This window comes from Podarcis bocagei (genome assembly GCF_964188305.1).
Source record: "Podarcis bocagei genome assembly, chromosome: Z".
NCBI classification, from domain to species: Eukaryota; Metazoa; Chordata; class Lepidosauria; order Squamata; family Lacertidae; genus Podarcis; species Podarcis bocagei.
The window spans coordinates 48,163,933-48,181,264 of NC_138140.1; the positions used below are offsets into that span (position 1 = coordinate 48,163,933).

Sequence of the window (17,332 nt, forward strand, 5' to 3'; positions counted from 1 at the left end):
TGCCCCAAACAAAAGTTTTGGGCTGGGTTCCTATGCATATTTAATCACTAGTAACACGCATTTTAAATTGGTGGGATTTACTTTTGACTTAAGGGCTCACTCAGGCAACCTTTTTAAATGGGCACTCATCTTGGTTTGAGAGGGACTTGGGTGGCGTTGTGGGTTAAACCACAGAGCCTAGGATTTGCCAATCAGCAGGTCGGCATTTCGAATCCCCATGGCGGGGTGAGTTCCCGTTGCTTGGTCCCTGCTCCTGCCAACCTAGCAGTTCGAAAGCACGACAAAGTGCAAGTAGATATTCTGGTAAAGAAGCTGGTAAAATGCGGTCTTGACTCTGCTACCACTCAGTGGATTTGTAACTGGCTGACTGACCGAACCCAAAGGGTGCTCATCAATGGTTCCTCTTCATCCTGGAGAAGAGTGACTAGTGGGGTGCCACAGGGTTCTGTCTTGGGCCCGGTCTTATTTAACATCTTTATCAACGACTTGGATGATGGACTCAAGGGCATCCTGATCAAATTTGCAGATGACACCAAACTGGGAGGGGTGGCTAACACCCCAGAGGACAGGATCACACTTCAAAACGACCTTGACAGATTAGAGAACTGGGCAAAAACAAACAAAATGAATTTTAACAGGGAGAAATGTAAAGTATTGCACTTGGGCAAAAAAAATGAGAGGCACAAATACAAGATGGGTGACACCTGGCTTGAGAGCAGTACATGTGAAAAGGATCTAGGAGTCTTGGTTGACCACAAACTTGACATGAGCCAACAGTGTGACGCGGCAGCTAAAAAAGCCAATGCAATCCTGGGCTGCATCAATAGGAGTATAGCATCTAGATCAAGGGAAGTAATAGTGCCACTGTATTCTGCTCTGGTCAGACCACACCTGGAGTACTGTGTCCAGTTCTGGGCACCACAATTCAAGAAGGACACTGACAAACTGGAACGTGTCCAGAGGAGGGCAACCAAAATGGTCAAAGGCCTGGAAACGATGCCTTATGAGGAACGGCTAAGGGAGCTGGGCATGTTTAGCCTGGAGAAGAGGAGGTTAAGGGGTGATATGATAGCCATGTTCAAATATATAAAAGGATGTCACATAGAGGAGGGAGAAAGGTTGTTTTCTGCTGCTCCAGAGAAGCGGACACGGAGCAATGGATCCAAACTACAAGAAAGAAGATTCCACCTAAACATTAGGAAGAACTTCCTGACAGTAAGAGCTGTTCGACAGTGGAATTTGCTGCCAAGGAGTGTGGTGGAGTCTCCTACTTTGGAGGTCTTTAAGCAGAGGCTTGACAACCATATGTCAGGAGTGCTCTGATGGTGTTTCCTGCTTGGCAGGGGGTTGGACTCGATGGCCCTTGTGGTCTCTTCCAACTCTATGATTCTATGATTCTATGATTCTATGAAATAGGTACCACTCCGGCGGGAAGGTAAATGGCGTTTCCGTGCACTGCTCTGGTTCGTCAAAAGCGGCTTAGTCATGCTGGACACATGACCCGGAAGCTGTACGCCGGCTCCCTCGGCCAATTAAGCGAGATGAGCGCCGCAACCCCAGAGTCGTCCGTGACTGGACCTAATAGTCAGGGGTCTCTTTACCTTTACCATCTTGGTTTGCTTGCACAAAGCATGCACAGTGGTTGGATGATGTCTGATCTTTATTCTGATTTGCTTGCAGGGTCTTACCCCATTTCCCAGTGCATTTCCCCATTACTTCCCGAAGCGCAAAGAGTGATTAAAAAAGAAAAGAAAAATTCTTAAGCAGATTTGTTGTGCCAGTGCGATAGAGCACTTTAATCTGCTTGAACTGGCCAAACCCAAATTTCTGGTTTGAATTCCTCTCCCAAAATAACTTGACAGTCAGGAGGCAACCACAAGGTTGTACTACTTCTTCTATTCTGAGCTTAATCTCATCAACTGTGACTTCATTTTCAACCAACTGAGAATGATTCTTCCATGCAGAATGAACTGTTTATTACATTTATTATGTCTCTGACTACCAGTTGCTGTGGAACATAAGTGAGCCCATGTACTTGCCTATGTGGACTGGTCATTGTGAAACTTCCTTCCTAGGAAGGAGCAGGTAGGTGAATGTTTTCAGGGCGTTTCACCGGTGGCTTTGATTTTTGTAGGAGTCGCAGTCTATACTGGAATGGAAACCAAAATGGCTTTGAACTACCAAGGAAAATCCCAGAAGCGATCTGCAGTTGAAAAGTAGGTTATCTGGACATATTGTAAATCTCTTTTGAGTCAACTGTTTAATTGGATTGTGTATATAGTACTTCAACTTTCTTCCTTTGTCTCAGACACACCCAGTGTTGGAAACTGAGATATGAAAGCCAGGAGCTAAGGCGCAACAATGGAATGTCTAGGCGCACTTTCTTTTTTAACAAGAAAGCAATGCTGAAATTGAATGCACTGCAGCTAAAATACTATGTTAATTTTTCACATGGTCTAGTCCAGCGGTCTGCAACCCGCGGCTCCGGAGCCGCATGTGGCTCTTTTACACCTTTGCCGCGGCTCCGGGGCGGATACTAGCGAGGTGAGGAGGCGCATTGTGCGCCCCGACACTCCCCACTGTGGCGGGCGCTGTACTGGCTGTGACCGTCGCATGGGGGCAGTGCGTGCATTAGTCACGCACCGTCCCGACGTCACCTTCGTGGTTTTGCGGCTCCCAGTTTTTTTTCTTCGGAAACGGGTCCAAGTGGCTCTTTTTGTCTTAAAGGTTGCAGACCCCTGGACTAGTCCTTCCCCTGCGCATGCACCCCCCAATATTCTTGTGAGGATCCTTTCTCCAGTCTTCAGAGAGTAGCTGGAAGTGGGCAAGCAGAAAAAAGCTCCTTCTTTCCTTCCAACAGTGGCTGTTTTAATCTGAAATCTTAGGGGCAGTATTGCTCCCAGAGCTCAGAAACTGCTCATGCTAATGAAATCCCCTGTTGCAAAATGTGCCTAGAAAAATTGGAGTTTCGAACATGGCACACGCTGAAGAAAAGCCCAGCTTTGTGGTGGTGACACATTCCGTATTTGCCCAAATGTAATGTGCACCTTAATTTTCGCAACGTAATTTGGCCAAAAAAGGCCAAATTAGATTCGAGTAAATATGGTATTTGTAAAATTGAATAGGGATGGTAATCTAATCTACAACCCCCCACACCCTGTATACATGCGCTGTGTGTGAAAGGGTAAGGTTGGACTGGACAAACATGTGCCATGTCCCTCTCTGCATGCCTTCCAAATGTGTGGGAAGGTAGAAGGAATCCCTACCAGCAGAACAAGGCATTCTGGAGGTGGGAAAGGCTTTAGCCAGCCCAGGATTCATTGGATCCCGAACTGGATTGCTGATAATGCGGCAGTCATTCTGCCCCCACCTTGAATCTGGGGCCCCCAGGTGGTCTCACCTCTTTGTAAAGCCACAACACTTGTTTTCCTCCCTGGAATTTCTATAGAAATTAACTGGAGTGCCTCAGTGGCTGTGTTTAGGAGATATTGTATCCCTCAGCTGTTTCACAGCCCTGCCAGGCCTTCCTGTTTTGCACTCCACTCTGTTCTGGCCAAGCCATGCCCACCCGCAAATCACCTGACATCATGTATGACCATATGTATGTAACAACGACAACACAGGGCCTGGATTGGCTTCTCGCCCCAGTCAGATTTAAACTTCAAATGTTAAATAATTCTTTTTTGTCCTTTAAAATTGTAAACTGCCTTGGGTTCTTTGCCAGAAAGGCAGCATATAAATGCATTAAATAAATAATCGATTGAATCACATGTGGGCAGGTTGGCAGGAGGCTGGGCTGGGCTGAACCAAAAGTGTCTTCTGCAGCACAGGTGACCAGCTGATCAGCAGGACTTCAGAGCACTATTCATGGGTCTCTCCACGGTGCTTTGAGGTCCTGCCTGGCCATCATGAATGCTTCAGCTGAGAATCATGCATTGCAGGGGGCTGGGGTCCCTTCCAACTCTGCAGTTCTATGATTCTATGACTGTAAGTGCTTCAAAGCGTCATGTCGCTTAACTGATGAGCGGGCAGCCGTACCTACCCGTCAGCTTTGGCATGGGGGTTAGGGGAGTTCCAGTTTACATCAACATTTTGGATTAAGACCAGAAATAAATAGGTATTCAGTGCAGTACCTCCCGCGCCCCCCAATATTCTCTGCCATCTGTCTCAAGGTAGCAGTCTGGCCAGTGCATCTTCTGTCAGTTGCATGTCTCAAACACTTTTCAAAAGAGAGCCTCACATATGCATGAGCGTAATGTGGTTTAATTCAAGTGAGGGGTCTAATTCCGGTGCAATTCTCTTGAAACAAGGCTGGATGGCTTCAAAACCTTGAAGTGTATTGTACCCTTATAAGTCTTGGAATTGTTTCTTTCAGGTCCCTATCAGCATAGAGTTTTTCCACTGCCTGCGTAATACTATAAACCACTGTGATTCTTTTTTAACACTTTGCCTTTCCAGATCGATCAACATGTTCTTGATCGTTTATTTATGCATTCTTGTGGGCAAGGCTATTATATGCACAACTCTGAAGTACGTCTGGCAAAGCGTTCCATTTCACGACGAGCCTTGGTACAACCAGAGAACCCAAAAGGACAAAGAAGCCTTCAAGGTAACTGGGCTTGCTTCAGCTTTGATTGCCACCGCCTCTGTATTCGTTAGCGTTTGCCCTTGTGTACTTTTTAAAACAACAGTCCAGTCAATCTTTCTGTTCTCTCTAGCTCTTAAAAATGTTCACCGATTTCCTGTCCTTCATGGTTCTCTTCAATTTCATCATCCCTGTCTCCATGTACGTGACAGTCGAGATGCAGAAATTCCTGGGCTCCTTCTTCATTTCATGGGACAAAGAGATGTATGATGTGAGCTGCAATGAAGGAGCCTTAGTGAACACCTCTGACCTCAATGAAGAGTTGGGCCAGGTCAGAAGCATCTCGTTTCCTTTTTCTCACCTTTCCCTCCTCCCCACTGCAGTTAATGTCTTACAATTTGTTGGTCCAAGTTAAAATGATACAACTACCGCTGTATTGAATTTTGGTGAGAACTGACCTGAAGTGTCAGCAGTGACATGGGTTTTCCAGAAAAATCCAAACTGGAAAATTTCCCCAAGGTAAAACTGGACTAATTTTTAAATGCTAATCAGAGTAATTTGCTTGGGAAGTTTTCAGATTGCATTGGAGAAGCTGCCGATGCCATGGAGAGTGAGTGATCTGCTTCAGCAAGTTAATTGTCCTTGTTATTTATAAGTAATGCTAAAAACTCACACTGTGCTAAGCCCGACTAATACTGAATCTGCAGTCGGCATCCATTCATTCTTCCAAATGTCCTTGTGGAACAACAGATTTTCTGCAGAAAAATTAAGTACCAATTCTCCCCCAGCCCACAACACTGTGTGTAGATCAGAACATAATAATCCTTCAGAGCTCACATTTTTTTCACTAAAGTTCTGGACTCAAAAAAGAACTGACTGCTTAACCCTGACAACTCAGTCCTGTTTGGAAGTAAGTCTTTCTGAATTCAGTGAGGCTTACTCGTGCGGTTAGGGTTGTAGCCCAAATCAATTTAGAATTGCTTCCAAGTTCCAAAATACTGAGAGCTCAAGATTTGACTGTCAATCCAAGTAGAAGATCACCTTTACTTTGATATTCCATTAGCATTCTCTTCTCAGTTAGATCCTGTTTATTTCTGCCCTCCCTAATGAGAACAATGCGGCTATAGAAAAGCATATTGCAACTATCAAAACAAAAGAAAGCACGGCTTGGTTGTGAAACAAGCAGAGCAAACATGTCAGGGAGAAGATAGTAGATTTCCTGCCAGTGCGGTGGCTCTAAAAGGCCGTTTAGCCAGCCAAGACGTAATCATCTGGCCTTAACAGAACCTGAAACTTCTAGGTTCTCGTGTTCCTTTCAACACAGGATTTCTTTTTAGAGTATTTAAATATGTATTAGCGCTAAAGATTGATTCTTTGGGCCCCTGAGTGCTGGATGCTATAATTAGCCTCACTAAGCAGGATTTGCATGCTTGTTACCATGCAGGGAAATGTCAGGCTCCCAATCCCATGCTGTGCACATGTCAGCTGATCCTCCTAGTCGTGCTGCTTTTAATTTTTAAAATCGCTTCTTTTCCTCCTTTTGAAGACTGTTTTTCTTGCAAATAGAAACTTGGTTTGACTTTTTTGTTTTTCCCTTTCTTGGGCAGCTGGGCTTCACTGCTTGCTTCTGTGTAAGGCATGGCTCAGCAGCTAGAAGATCTCAGCCAAATTCTCCCTCCTAAGGGCCTGTCTTTTCCCATCTGGGGAGGGAATGGGTTCTCTGTGAGGTGGACTTGCCAGGAGGCCACTTTGCGGGATGGAGCCTTGGTTCTCCACCCTTTGCTTCAGGGATGGGAAACTTGTGTCCCTCCAGACTGCAGGGCTCCCACAGTTTTCAGCCTCAGCCAACACAGCCAGTGATCAGTGCTGATGGAAGTTGTAGCTCATCTCTGCTTTTCTTCCGTTTTCCAAGTAGCCCTCCAAGAAAATTAGTTTCTGGCCAGGAGCGTGAAAACAACTAACTTGCTTGCTCACCTGGACAGTGAGACGAAACTAGATCATCACGGCAGGGGGGAGGGGTACCAGGGTATATCTGTCCTTGAAGAATGAGCAGGATAAAAATGAAAACAGTGTAAAGAACCAGGGGCCATTGCGGCAGGAAATGTGAGGCATAAATCAGAATGTAACAGGCATGTTTTAATTTTAGCATTCAAGCCACTTCCTAAAGCGTTTTATGTCTTAACACATATATAAAAGTGAAGTGGGCCTCCTTTTCCTATAGATGCCACCGGTTGGGGAAAGAGCAAAGGGTTTTGTTTCTTGTTAACTGGGAACCATTTCTCTTTTTCTTTTAGGTTGAGTATGTGTTTTCTGATAAAACGGGGACTTTAACAGAAAACACAATGGAGTTCATTGAGTGCAGCATTGACGGCTACAAGTACGGCGATTCCATTACAGAGGTTGATGGATTGAAGGGTCATGGAAAAGCAGAGAAGGTAAGCATCCAGTGCAGGGCAGCCCAACTTCCTGTACCAAGAGGGCTGCAAGAGTACTTAGGCAAGCTTTTTGAGGTATTGTATGTGTGGGCTGCACACTGTCTTGTCATGGGAGGGTGGGGGGGGGGTGGAGCAAGACTAAAATTTGACTGCTGTTGCACTGGAAGCTGCTGGTCCTGTGATGATGTCTCCATGTTTCTTCCTTGTATCCCTGGAACAGGAAGCCTGCTTGCTAACGTTCTCGTTTCCTTTTGTTACATCCCTTCCCCAGAACCGTGAAGAGCTGTTCCTTCGTGCTTTGTGTCTCTGCCACACAGTTCAGGTCCAGCAGAAAGACGAAATGGATTCAGGGGGGTCGCAGACAGGCAGCACGAGCAAGTATGTTGCCGCTTCCCCAGACGAGATTGCTTTGCTGCAAGGAGCTCAAAAGTAAGGATGGCTTTGGAGGCAAGGCCACTCTCTTCCCAGTACATCTATCTTCCCACTCAGTTATACTGAACGGTACACAAATGTTCCTCGTGAGGCCATTATGCTCACAGGTGGACACTCTCCATTTTTGGATACTGAGAGTGGTAAAGAAAATATTGCTGAAACTGCCTGGTGAAATTTGGCTTAAAGGTGTTTGTGGTTGTTGGGGGGTCTGGCTGTAGGTTTCCGTGACTTAGGCCATGCTTTGGAATTCTGCAATGCTAGGAGCCACCATGGCTGGGCACCTGCTGAAGCTCAGAATTGCAGGGAGGCTCACCTGACAGGAGGAAGTCCTGCCATTTTGGTACCCACTGGTCTGGTCTGGTCAGAGGTATTGTGCATACTCTCTCTGTCAAAACCAGTCCGAGGAACATCTCAGAATCCCTAGACTTCCCTAGTATCCCCAGATGTTTCCTTGGCCCATTTCCCTCCTGCCTTTTTCCATTTACCCCATGATGGTGGAAAGCAAGGGCAGCTGGACTCCAAAGTCCCCTCAGCCACAATAGCTGTTGTCATGTAGTCATGGATGATGGGAGCTGTAATTCAACAACATCTGGAGGGTAACAGAAGAGGAAGGATTATTTTGACCAAGATGTGTCCTTTGCCTACAAGCATTTGATCTGTTTGTTTGAGGATTATTTTGTGGTTTACCCCCTTCTTTTTAAATTGTATTTTATCTGCTGCATCTGTCAGGTCTTTTAATTTTTTGTTTTTGTTTTCAATTGCTTGGGACAACTCTAATTGGATTTTATGGTTTATAAAAATTGTTGTAAGCCAACGGATGCAAATAGGACCATAGGGTTGCAACCTGCAAAGACATACTCTGAATAGACCCTTTGAACCCATGCTCATCAATTCCAGCTGGTCTGCTTTGTGCGGGACTAACATTGGATATACAATCCCTAACCATCTAGCTCAGTGTTGTTTACACTGACTGGCAGCAGCTCTGTGATTTCAGGCATGGCATATTTCTTGGCTCTCCCTGGAGATGCCTGGGACTTTCTGCATTCAAAACAGGTGCCCTGCCACTTTGCTGTGGCCCCTCTGGTGAAAAGGTGGGATGGAAGTGTTTGTAAGAAGTCGTTAAAATGAAGAAGCTGAGTCAGGAAGGTGAATCACTTGGAAGTGAGTCTTTGCCGCCTACTCAGACAGGTGTGGGCGTAATTGTAGAGGCAGTGGCATGCATCTGGAGAAGATGCTTGTAAAGCAGATGGGGGGGTGGTCTTAATCTTTCTACTGGGGGATAGCCAACTTCTTCTCTCCCTTGGCCATGACATCGCACCTGTCTGGCAGGCACCCTTTTCTCTGAAACCAAGGCCATTTCAGAATCTCTGGGGCCAGACAGCTGGGAAGTCAACTGACAACTTCCAAAATTAGGGTGGGACAGTGTGAAAAATTGGGCTTGGTGCTGGCTGCAGCCCACCTGTTGCCCATCCTGGCCTAAATGTAGGCTGCTGGGTGGTAGTGTCTTGATTTTTAACAGCTATCACTCTTGTCTCATTAGTGGACGAACATTCCAGCAACTGGGCTTGGTCCTTTACCTCTTGCTGAAAAAGAGTGTTCCTCCCCCCCCCTTTTTTTTTTGCTTGCTTGCTTGTTTGTTTGTTTTAAGTTGCATTTGATGCTTCTAAGGTCAGTGCAGGCTGAACCAGAGTCCTTCAACCTTTGCCCCTGTGTTGCAACTGTGGCCAAAAATAAAAATAAATAAATAAAAGTTTAGATCGTTCTGTACAGCAGAGATAAATTCTTTAAAAGTCCTTCAGTCGGGTTTTGTTTTGCAAAGCAGCTGAAACAGGGGCATCAGCAAAATGGAACACATTAACGGACAAAAAATAAACGAGCTGCTTGCCAAGAGAGAATTGGGGGGGGGGGGGAATGCAGTCATATTGTCCATAAGTTAAAAACAAGCAAAACAGAAGAAATGTGCAGAGCAATCTCTGAACACGCTCTGCCCCCCACCAACCACATACAAGGATCAGAGGTTGCTATATTCCATTGCTTAAACACGCTCACACACAGACACGGCTATGGGCGATTGGAAGTCCTTCACCCCCCACAAACTCAGTCCTACATCTTGCGTACATTTTATTTATTTCTAAAAATATTTATAGACAGCGACCTCACATAAAATGCCAGTGTGCAAGTGTACAACAAGTTCAGAAAATAAAAACAACACAGAACAATTGTAAAAAAATTAAAAAATAGGCCTGTAGGCATGAACTGGTCTTCAAGAATCACCTGCAAATTAGCAGAGGATTGCCTGCCAGAAGGCTGTTTCGCAGCATCTAACCTGTGATGCCAAATGTCCAGCCTGGTTTCTGAAACATGAGAAGCAATTCAGATTGAGCAAATGTGCCTGATTCTGACGCTTCTTGTTGAACTACGAAGGGGGCAAGGAATGCTGAAGAATATGACACCCCTTTCACCAGACTTTGGAAAGCTTAGTCACTTCACTGAGATTTCAGCAGATAATGTATTTTCATCCATGAAAACTAGAAACCTACTTTTTAACAACAACGACAAAAAAAAGCAAACCTGAGACTTTCTCAGGAAGTTGAGCTCTGTGTCCAGCACTATTTGTGCGGGTTTCCTACGTTTCCAAGGAACTGCTCACACAACTGCTGCCTATATTGCATTATCAAGCAGAGTTTTCTCCACGTGGCTTTTATTTCATTTTAATTTCTGTCAGTTTTTTGTTTCTTTTTAAATCTGAAGTGCGTGTGTGTTGGTTTTTTTTTTTTTTTCAACGCCATTCTGTCCTTTTTGTTCATTGACAGGTATGGTTTCACTTTTCTAGGACAAGAAAATAACTTCATGAATGTACAGAACCGAAAAAAGGAAATCGAAAGGTAGGTGCGACCGCGGCTAGGCCTCCCGATATCACACAAGGCAGCTGAAGCCTGATTAGGGAAACCCTAATACTGGGCGGTGGTGATGGAAATGATTGGCTCATTTCGAGGCATGGTTTTTTATTAAAAAAATTCACTCGCCTGCCTTGAATCTAGCGCCTGGTTCCCATTGCTGTTTTCCCACATTTCTGCTTCTGTTGAGCCATCGGGGCTGTGACAGATACCTGTTAGAGCACTACAGAAATCAGCAGGTGTACCTGGGCTGCATCCCCCTTCCTCTTTTTTATATCGCTTAATTGAGGTGGGGCAGCTCCAGCCTTGCGTTTTGCAAGTCTTCTCTGTGATCCTTGCCTGACGCTGTTGGCTCCACATTAGAATTCCAGAAGTACCAGCATCTTTTAAAACCCATCATTAATGTACTCAAAACAGTTTTCTCTTTTTTGGGAGGGTGGGGGAGGCATCCTTAAGTGGGCTAAGGCTATTAAAGGAGCTGAAGGACAAGGGTTGGCTGGCTGCACGGCCAACAGTTGCTCCTCCTGCTGCTTTTAGACATGCCCCCTTTCTTCCCAGAGGCCAGATAAGCATCCCTTAGGAGGGTGGATTTGACTTAGACACCCCTTTTCATTTACACAAGTTACAACCCCTAAATACCTTCATAATAGATACAGAGTGTTATCCTTTCCAGAGCAGCGGCTAACTGAAGCTTATGCAGGGCTCTTGTTTGATTCACTTGTGTAGGGTTTGAGTGTAATAAGTGGTTTGAGTTTCCCAGCCACCTTCCAAGACCCTAAATGCTCTTTGTCCTTCTTGCCTCAAAAGGTACGAACTGCTGAATGTTCTAGATTTTGATTGTGTCCGTCGCCGAATGAGTGTTCTCGTGAAATCGCACGATGGTGAGTTGAAGCTCTTTTCTCTCTTCACCATGAAATTTATTATTTTGGCTTTTCCAGCAGCGGCCTGTTAGTTTAACTTCTTCACTGCTTTAAATAATAATCAATCTCTTTTCTTTTTCAAATAGTTTTTATTAAAGTTTTCAAATACACATTTCCACCATTAAATATCCACCATTATAATAATACATTCATTGACTTCCCTGCTTCCTCTTCCATGGGTCTTTTAATTTTCTCATAATTAATGCATATTCTGTTAAAATCATTTAATCCCCCAATCGTATTTCCTCATTCTACATTACATTGTAGAGTTTACCTTAATCCTGTTAGCATTTTCACTTGTTTACTGTTATTTTCCATATATTCCACAAAAAAATTCCACTCCCCTTTATGGACGCGATCTTCTTGTTCTCTTATTTTACTGGTTAGGCCTGCGAACTCTGCATATTCTATCATTTTAAGTTGCCATTCCTCCTTCTTAGAGACCTCTCTCACGCTCCATTTCGGGGCTAACAAAGTCCAAGCTGCTGTAGTTGCATACATAAATAATTTTTTTCTGACTCATGGGTACCTCCATCTGAACTATTCCCGAAAGGAATGCTTCTGGTTTTGGGGGGAATGTTTTTTTAAAACTTGTTTTCATCTCATAATATATCATTTCCCAATAATCTTTAACTATTTTGCACGACCACCACATATGAAAAAAATGTGGCTACTTCTTTACATTCCCAACACAAGTCAGATTAAGATTTATACATCTTGGCTAATCTACTCAGGGTTAAATACCCTCTATGTATCATTTTTATATGGTTTTCTTTCAATGTGTAGCATGAAGATCTTTCTTCCATAATTACTCCCAGAGATCAAATTCTGTGTTATGCCCTAGATCTCTCGTCCTACAAATTACTGATTATTTTACCCACCCATCCTTTTTCAAACTCTGTTTCTAGGAAGCATATACCTGTTCTGCAAGGGAGCAGACTCTGCAATTTTCCCCAGGGTCCCAGAAGCTGACGTCCAAAAAACAAGGATACATGTAGAACGCAATGCAATGGTAAGAACACCGACTTTGACTGATGAGTTGTTTTGTTTTGTTCATAGAGAGAATGCATAGTCCAGAATCTTGGCATTTGGAAAATCAAATGCCGTTAAGCTTTGCCCAGATTGGCTGTTGATTTTTAACAGGGATCATGTTTGGACTAAAGTCCCAAAGGCTGGTGGCAGTGGCTCTTTCCACCAGCTCACCCTTTCAGGATCACCTTTACTGCTGACTCTCCAGGATAAATAGTGCAGAACTTGCAAGATCATAGCAATGGCCACCAACCTGGATAGCTTTAAGAGAGGGTTAGAGAAATTCATGGACAGAAAGGTTTTCAACAACTGCTAGAGGCAGTATGCAGTTGGATAACAGTTTTGGGGGAATCTGAGGAGGAGAGAGCACAGTTGTCCCCAGGTCCCACTTGTGAGCTTCCCAAAGCCATTTGGTTTGGTTCTGCATTTTGTGATAGCGAATCCATTAGTACTAATGACATGAATCCTATTTGCATCACAGTTGCTGTTCCCTTGGAGAAGGGGTGCTGTCTCCAAAAGAATTGCATCTTGGCTTGTGTGGTAGAAAACAACTGATGACTAAGGGTGATGTTAATTTGTAAAGGGGCGGGATTGGGCTCCCAATTGCCTATTCCTAATCAAATGTTTTAATGGGTTTCATATTGGTGGCCCCAACCTTAAACTTTTTAAATTTTGTGCTGTTAAATGGGAGCCCCCAGCTTCAGTACAGTGGTACCTCTGGAAGCGAATAGGATCCGTTCTGGAGCCCCGTTCGCATCCTGAGCAGAACGCAACCCGCGTCTGCGCATGCACGGATCGTGATTCGCCACGTCTGTGCATGCTCGTGATGTCATTTTGAGCATCTGTGCATGCGCGAGCGGCGAAACCCGGAAGTAACCCATTCCGTTACTTCTGGGTTGCCACAGGACACAACCTGAAAACATTCAACCCGAAGCTACTTTAACCTGAGGTATGACTGTATTCTGAACACTGGCTGGGGAGCAGCGGCAAGTAAGGCCTGTTGATGTAATGCCTTGTATCTGGCTGGCCACTGTGGGAAACGGGACGCTGGACTCTTTATTGGCCTTGCTTATTCTGTGGATAATAAACTTCTTTTCCATTGTGGAACACAAGCTGGTGTGCATGGGGTTCCCAGGTTGTCTCCTGAACCCAGGCACTGACTAGACCTGCATCTGCTCAGCTCCAGCAAGGTGGCTACCCCCCTTACCCACCTCATACTTTTAGACAAGGTCTTGGAACTCAGTGAATCTCTTGGTCTGATCCCACAAGACTCTTAGGTTTTTGAGCACCTGAAGGGTCACTCTACTTCTACCAACTACACTTAGCATCAGTGGATTTACTGCAAGGAATGCTCTAAGAATCATGGCCGTCAAACCATGACCCAGCAATCTTTTTAAGGCAGCTTTGAGAGGCTACCTATGACCAGCGGCCCAGCAGGTTGAGTCTGGGGTTTTTTGCAGGTGCCTGCGAGCAACTGAACCCTTCTGTTCTAGAGGGAAGTTGGGTGGGAGACCTGAGGTTTAGAAAAATGCACTCCCTTGCTTGTTTTTTTAGGATGGGTATCGAACTCTCTGTGTGGCCTACAAAGAAATATCTCACTATGATTACCACATAATTGATACCCGGGTTAAGGAAGCGACGATGGCGCTACAGGACCGGGAAGCAAAGATGGCCCAGGTTTTCGACGATATTGAGAGGAACATGCATTTGATTGGGTCCACTGCTGTGGAAGACAAGTAAGTGTCCCAGGAAAAGAAATGTGACCTCCGCAACTTGGAAAAGGAGATTGGGTGATGTTTTTGTCCCTGCCTTTCATCACAAGATCCCAAGGCAGGCTACATATATATGGTTAAACGCCAAGGTAAAGAGTGCATCCATACAGCTCCACCACATGACTGAGAACCCAGATGTGCCTAGGCACATCCCCCTCCATGTGTGTTGGCCTCCTTTCACATTTTATGGGAGTGCATTGTGAACATGCACGACCCCGCTTCTTTCATGCGCTCACTGAATGTGGGGTGGCTGGCTCTCCTACATAGCCCTGTTGTGGTTCTGCCAACCAGTTTAGAATGCCAGCTAGCCAGAAGAGCACCTTGCTGAATATTATCACCAAATGCCACCGGTGGAAAAATAATGCCAGTGAGGAAGCTTGCCACAGGGCTTGAACTTAGGGACCAGAGGGACACTGTAGCATGGAGGTGTCAGTGCACCAGTAGGCTTTGATCTCTGTTGCCTGTCTGAGCAACTTCAGAACCTGTCCTCCTCTTTCAGCTCTCCTCTGCCTTTTTCCTTCTCAGCCATACAGTGCCCAGCTGCTCTCCTGATAGCCTTATGTCAGATTTTTGTGGTGGCCTCGGGACTAAAGGGGTAGCAAATGTAGTTTGCATGCAGAAGGTCACAGGTTCAATCCCAGGAATCTCCGTTTGAAGTGATCAGGGACCAGGTGACAAGGAAGACGTTTCTGTGCCTGAGACTCCTGTAGAACTTCTGCCGGTCAGAGTAGGCAGTACTGAATCACATGGACCAACAGTCTAACCCTAAGGCAGTTCTTATATTCCTACTGCCTGCCTAGAAAGTAAGTAAAATCAGAAATCAGCCCCTGAACTGTTAGAACAGAAGGGAGAGTGAATTATTCTGGAAAATATACAGTTGTCTTTTCTTTTTTTGTAATAGTGGAATTGTTGACTGGAAAATGCCTTATCTTCTCTTTCTCATCCCCACCAGTTTTACTGGGTTCCAATTCATTAATTAATGGTTGTGAGGGTGTCATTATCTCTCTCCTGTATCCTTTTTTACCCATTACGAATTCTGGATCATTTAAAAAAAGAAAAGAAAATTGTAGAGGGGAAAGAACATTTTGGCACACCAGCTGTTTCGTTTGATAAGCGAAAGGTGTCTCTGCCCGTAGGCTCCAGGACTTTGCTGCTGAAACCATTGAGGCCATGCACACCGCGGGCATGAAGATCTGGGTGCTGACAGGGGACAAGCTGGAGACGGCTCAGGCCACCTGCTATGCCTGCAAACTCTTCCAGACCAACACGGAGTTGCTGCACCTGACAGCCAAAATCATGGAAGGGGAAGACCGGAAGGAGGACCGGCTGCACGAGCTGCTCGTGGATTATCACAAGAAGCTGGTGAGCGACGTGCCCCCAAATGCAAAGAGGTAAGTGTCAAACAGGCAGCTTCTAAGGGTCTGTGGACAGGCAGCCCTGAGATAACTTTGCAGCCAAAGAGGAGAGACTGGACTTTGTTCAGCCAAGGGCATTCTGTAGTCGATTATTTTCCAGAAGTGCTCTGGAATGCAACCAGTTTTAACCTTTAGCACTATTTGCTGGTGACTACAGATTAAGTTTCTTTTAAAGAGTGCCCAGACTTTGAAATAAAGTTCACTCCTGTGTACCTCAAGGCTGCCACCATGCCTCTGTTATCCCTCCTCTGTTGGCACCTGGCTGGCTGCTGTGAGAAATGGATGCTCGACTGGGTGGGCCGCTGGCCTTGATCCATGAGGCTTGTCTTATGATGTTCTTTTCCCTGTATTGGTTCCTTCCTGATTTCCCTCACCCCACAACTTGCAACAAACTCCAACAATCACTGTTGGCAAGTTTGCTGCAGATGGAAATTGGGAGATCATACCAGGGCAAGTAGACAGTAGCTAGATCCCATGTCCCTTGACCTTTCATTCCATGGATATTGTACTAGGATGCTCCTGTCTCCGAATCTTCTCCAAACCCCTAGGACATGCACACAGAAATAAATCATGCAAATATTTAGTTGATCTGGCTGGTTTCTTCCAACTGTCTTTAACACCAGAGCGTTCTGCTAAGGGATGGGTGATAGAGGTCATGGGGGGGGGGGGCGGCAGTGGGAAGCAAAGGGTGAGTTAGCAGGAATGTGACTGCAGAGGATTGCAGTAGGGAAGATGAAGAATGTCAGCGGTACACTTTCAAATTCCAAACAGTTAAACAGGCTCAGCACAAAGTCTAGAGTCCATGGCAGTTCTTTTTCCAAAACTCTTCCAGATACCCAGTAAAAAAACTAGGAGCCATTTGAGCAACAGCAGCTTAACAACTGTCCCCAGAGTAGCTTACTTGAAGGGTTGCAACTCAGAGCTAGAGCATCAGATTTGCATTTGAAAGGTCCTATGTTTGATCCCTGCCATCTCCAGATAAGGGGGTGGGGGAACCAGCATGAAACCCTGGAGGGAGCCCCTGCCACTCAGTATAGACAAGAGGCAGTTATGTCCACAGCAAAAAGCAAAAGTCCACATCCTTTTGTTCCATTATGTATGCAGTAGTGAAAACAGATAATGCAACCAAAGGCACACAGCTTCCTGTTTTAGCTGCTGTTAATTTCGGCTTTCTGATTATTTAGCTGTCTGTCTTGTAGTGCCTTGTGCCAAAGCAGCAGCTGCCCTTATCTTCTTCCAGGATCTATGTCAGGAGAGGTGTATTTAATTATTGCAAGGCTTGTTGTCTTCTGTTTTAGAAGCTGGACACTAAGTCACGAGTATGGACTGGTTATCGACGGTGCCACCCTGGCCCTGATACTTAACCCTTCCCAAGATTCACGTTCCGGCCACTACAAAAGCATCTTCCTCCAGATCTGCCTGAAGTGTACAGCAGTCTTATGTTGTCGGATGGCTCCCTTGCAGAAAGCGCAGGTGTGTGTGTGATGCAGGGCCTTTGACCAACAAGAGAACCACTGGCACTCGCCCTGTGGAACGCCCTCCCACCAGATGTCAAAGAGAACAACAACTACCAAACTTTTAGAAGACATCTAAAGGCTGCCCTGTTTAGGGAAGCATTACTGTATTTTAATATTTGGTTGGAAGCCGCCCAGAGTGGCTGGGGAAGCCCAGCCAGATGGGCGGGGTACAAATAAGAAATTGTTGTTGTTGTTGTTGTTTTAACTGCTATGTTTACACACCTCTTTACCCTGGCCTTTGGCCCTGAGAGGAGTGTTGTGTTTTAGGACCCACCAGTTTGCAGTTTTTTAAAAACTGCTTTCACTACTGAATTTCAGATTGCTGAAATG

At 45.3% G+C, this 17,332-nt stretch overlaps 1 protein-coding gene across 9 annotated transcripts in view; it reads left to right on the forward strand.

The window, feature by feature from the left end:
- The window catches only part of ATP11C (ATPase phospholipid transporting 11C (ATP11C blood group)), a 102,200-nt gene that overhangs the window by 53,345 nt on the left and 31,523 nt on the right, over positions 1-17,332 (forward strand). For all 9 annotated transcript variants that reach the window (XR_014003985.1, XM_081178944.1, XM_081178949.1 and 6 more), the window contains exons 10-20: positions 2,135-2,216; positions 4,459-4,609; positions 4,719-4,916; positions 6,880-7,020; positions 7,292-7,449; positions 10,266-10,337; positions 11,157-11,230; positions 12,178-12,281; positions 13,853-14,034; positions 15,207-15,461; positions 16,784-16,958. Coding sequence is in view for 8 of the 9 variants with exons in the window: in XM_081178944.1 (XP_081035070.1) it covers positions 2,135-2,216; positions 4,459-4,609; positions 4,719-4,916; positions 6,880-7,020; positions 7,292-7,449; positions 10,266-10,337; positions 11,157-11,230; positions 12,178-12,281; positions 13,853-14,034; positions 15,207-15,461; positions 16,784-16,958 (1,592 nt within the window). In the remaining variant the exon portion in view is untranslated. The remainder of the gene's footprint in view (positions 1-2,134; positions 2,217-4,458; positions 4,610-4,718; positions 4,917-6,879; positions 7,021-7,291; positions 7,450-10,265; positions 10,338-11,156; positions 11,231-12,177; positions 12,282-13,852; positions 14,035-15,206; positions 15,462-16,783; positions 16,959-17,332) is intronic.